The sequence below is a fragment of the Eimeria mitis genome, genomic scaffold (genome assembly GCF_000499745.2).
Source record: "Eimeria mitis Houghton genomic scaffold, Emh_scaff266, whole genome shotgun sequence".
Classification (NCBI taxonomy): Eukaryota; Apicomplexa; class Conoidasida; order Eucoccidiorida; family Eimeriidae; genus Eimeria; species Eimeria mitis.
In genome coordinates this window covers 20,954-21,997 of record NW_013571002.1, presented here as the reverse complement: position 1 = coordinate 21,997, position 1,044 = coordinate 20,954, and the positions used below count along the sequence as shown (strand labels likewise).

Genomic DNA, 1,044 nt, shown 5'->3' with positions numbered 1-1,044 from the left:
CAGCAGCAGCAACAGCAGCAGCAGTTGTATGTCTCTGTGGCTGATGCATCTGCTGCTTTGCTGCTGCTGCGGGAGACCAGGTGCAGCAGAAAGCCAGAAAGAGCAGCAGGGAGTGGCGGAGACAATATATAATAAATAAAAAATATCTTTTTGTGTTTGATTTCTCCATTTATAATCCGAAAGGAGACAAGTATCATACATGGGTACAACACCACCATTTGGGGTGTATAGGCAGCTATATGCATCACTGCGGTGTACGTACACCACCTTGGCCGTAATCTCCGGCGGAAAACAAATAGATGCATAAGGTTTAGATGCCAGTAATGCTAGTCTTGATGATTGTATTTCTTCTGTTGAGGGATAGGGGAGAAAGTGGTAGCGAGGGAATGCAGAGGCGTGAGCTACTGCGTCCACCGTGTTGCTGCTCTCGGGAGGGGCAGATACACAACCCGCTAAACTGAAACACACACAGCAGCAGCAGCAGCAGCAGCAGCAGCAGCAGCAGCAGCAGCAGCAGTAGCAGCAGCAGCAGCAGCAGCAGCAGTAGCAGCAGCAGTAGCAGCAGCAGCAGCAGCAACAGTAGCAGCAGCAGCAACAGTAGCAGCAGCAGCAACAACAGTAGCAGCAGCAGCAACAGTAGCAGCAGCAGCAACAGTAGCAGCAGCAGAAGCAGCAGCAACAGGATCAACCAGATGATGAATGCAGGAAAAACAGTAGTAGAAGCAGCAACTGTAGCAGTGTATATGCAGGTGATCTGCGGTGTATATGCAGGTGATCTGCGGTGTATATGCAGCTAATTTGGGGTGTATATGCAGCTAATTTCTGGTGTATATGCAGCATATTTCTGGTGTATATGCAGCATATATTTCTGGTGTACATGCAGCATATTTCTGGTGTATATGCAGCATATATTTCTGGTGTATATGCAGCAGCAACGGACCGCTTGGCGTAGGTGAGGACTTGGTTGAGTTCCACCGGCCGGGAGGCCTCGCACTCCGCCACTGCCCGCAGCCGACGCTGTGCATGCACCCAGGGGGTGTCCTG

At 50.6% G+C, this 1,044-nt stretch overlaps 1 protein-coding gene across 1 annotated transcript in view; it reads right to left on the bottom strand.

Moving 5' to 3' along the window:
* EMH_0006080 (uncharacterized protein) overlaps positions 1 to 1,044 on the bottom strand; it is a gene marked incomplete at both ends in the record, with an annotated part of 3,156 nt that overhangs the window by 1,348 nt on the left and 764 nt on the right. Inside the window, 2 exons of the mRNA XM_013497417.1 lie at positions 406 to 457; positions 941 to 1,017. Of these exons, the coding sequence (XP_013352871.1) occupies positions 406 to 457; positions 941 to 1,017 (129 nt within the window). The remainder of the gene's footprint in view (positions 1 to 405; positions 458 to 940; positions 1,018 to 1,044) is intronic.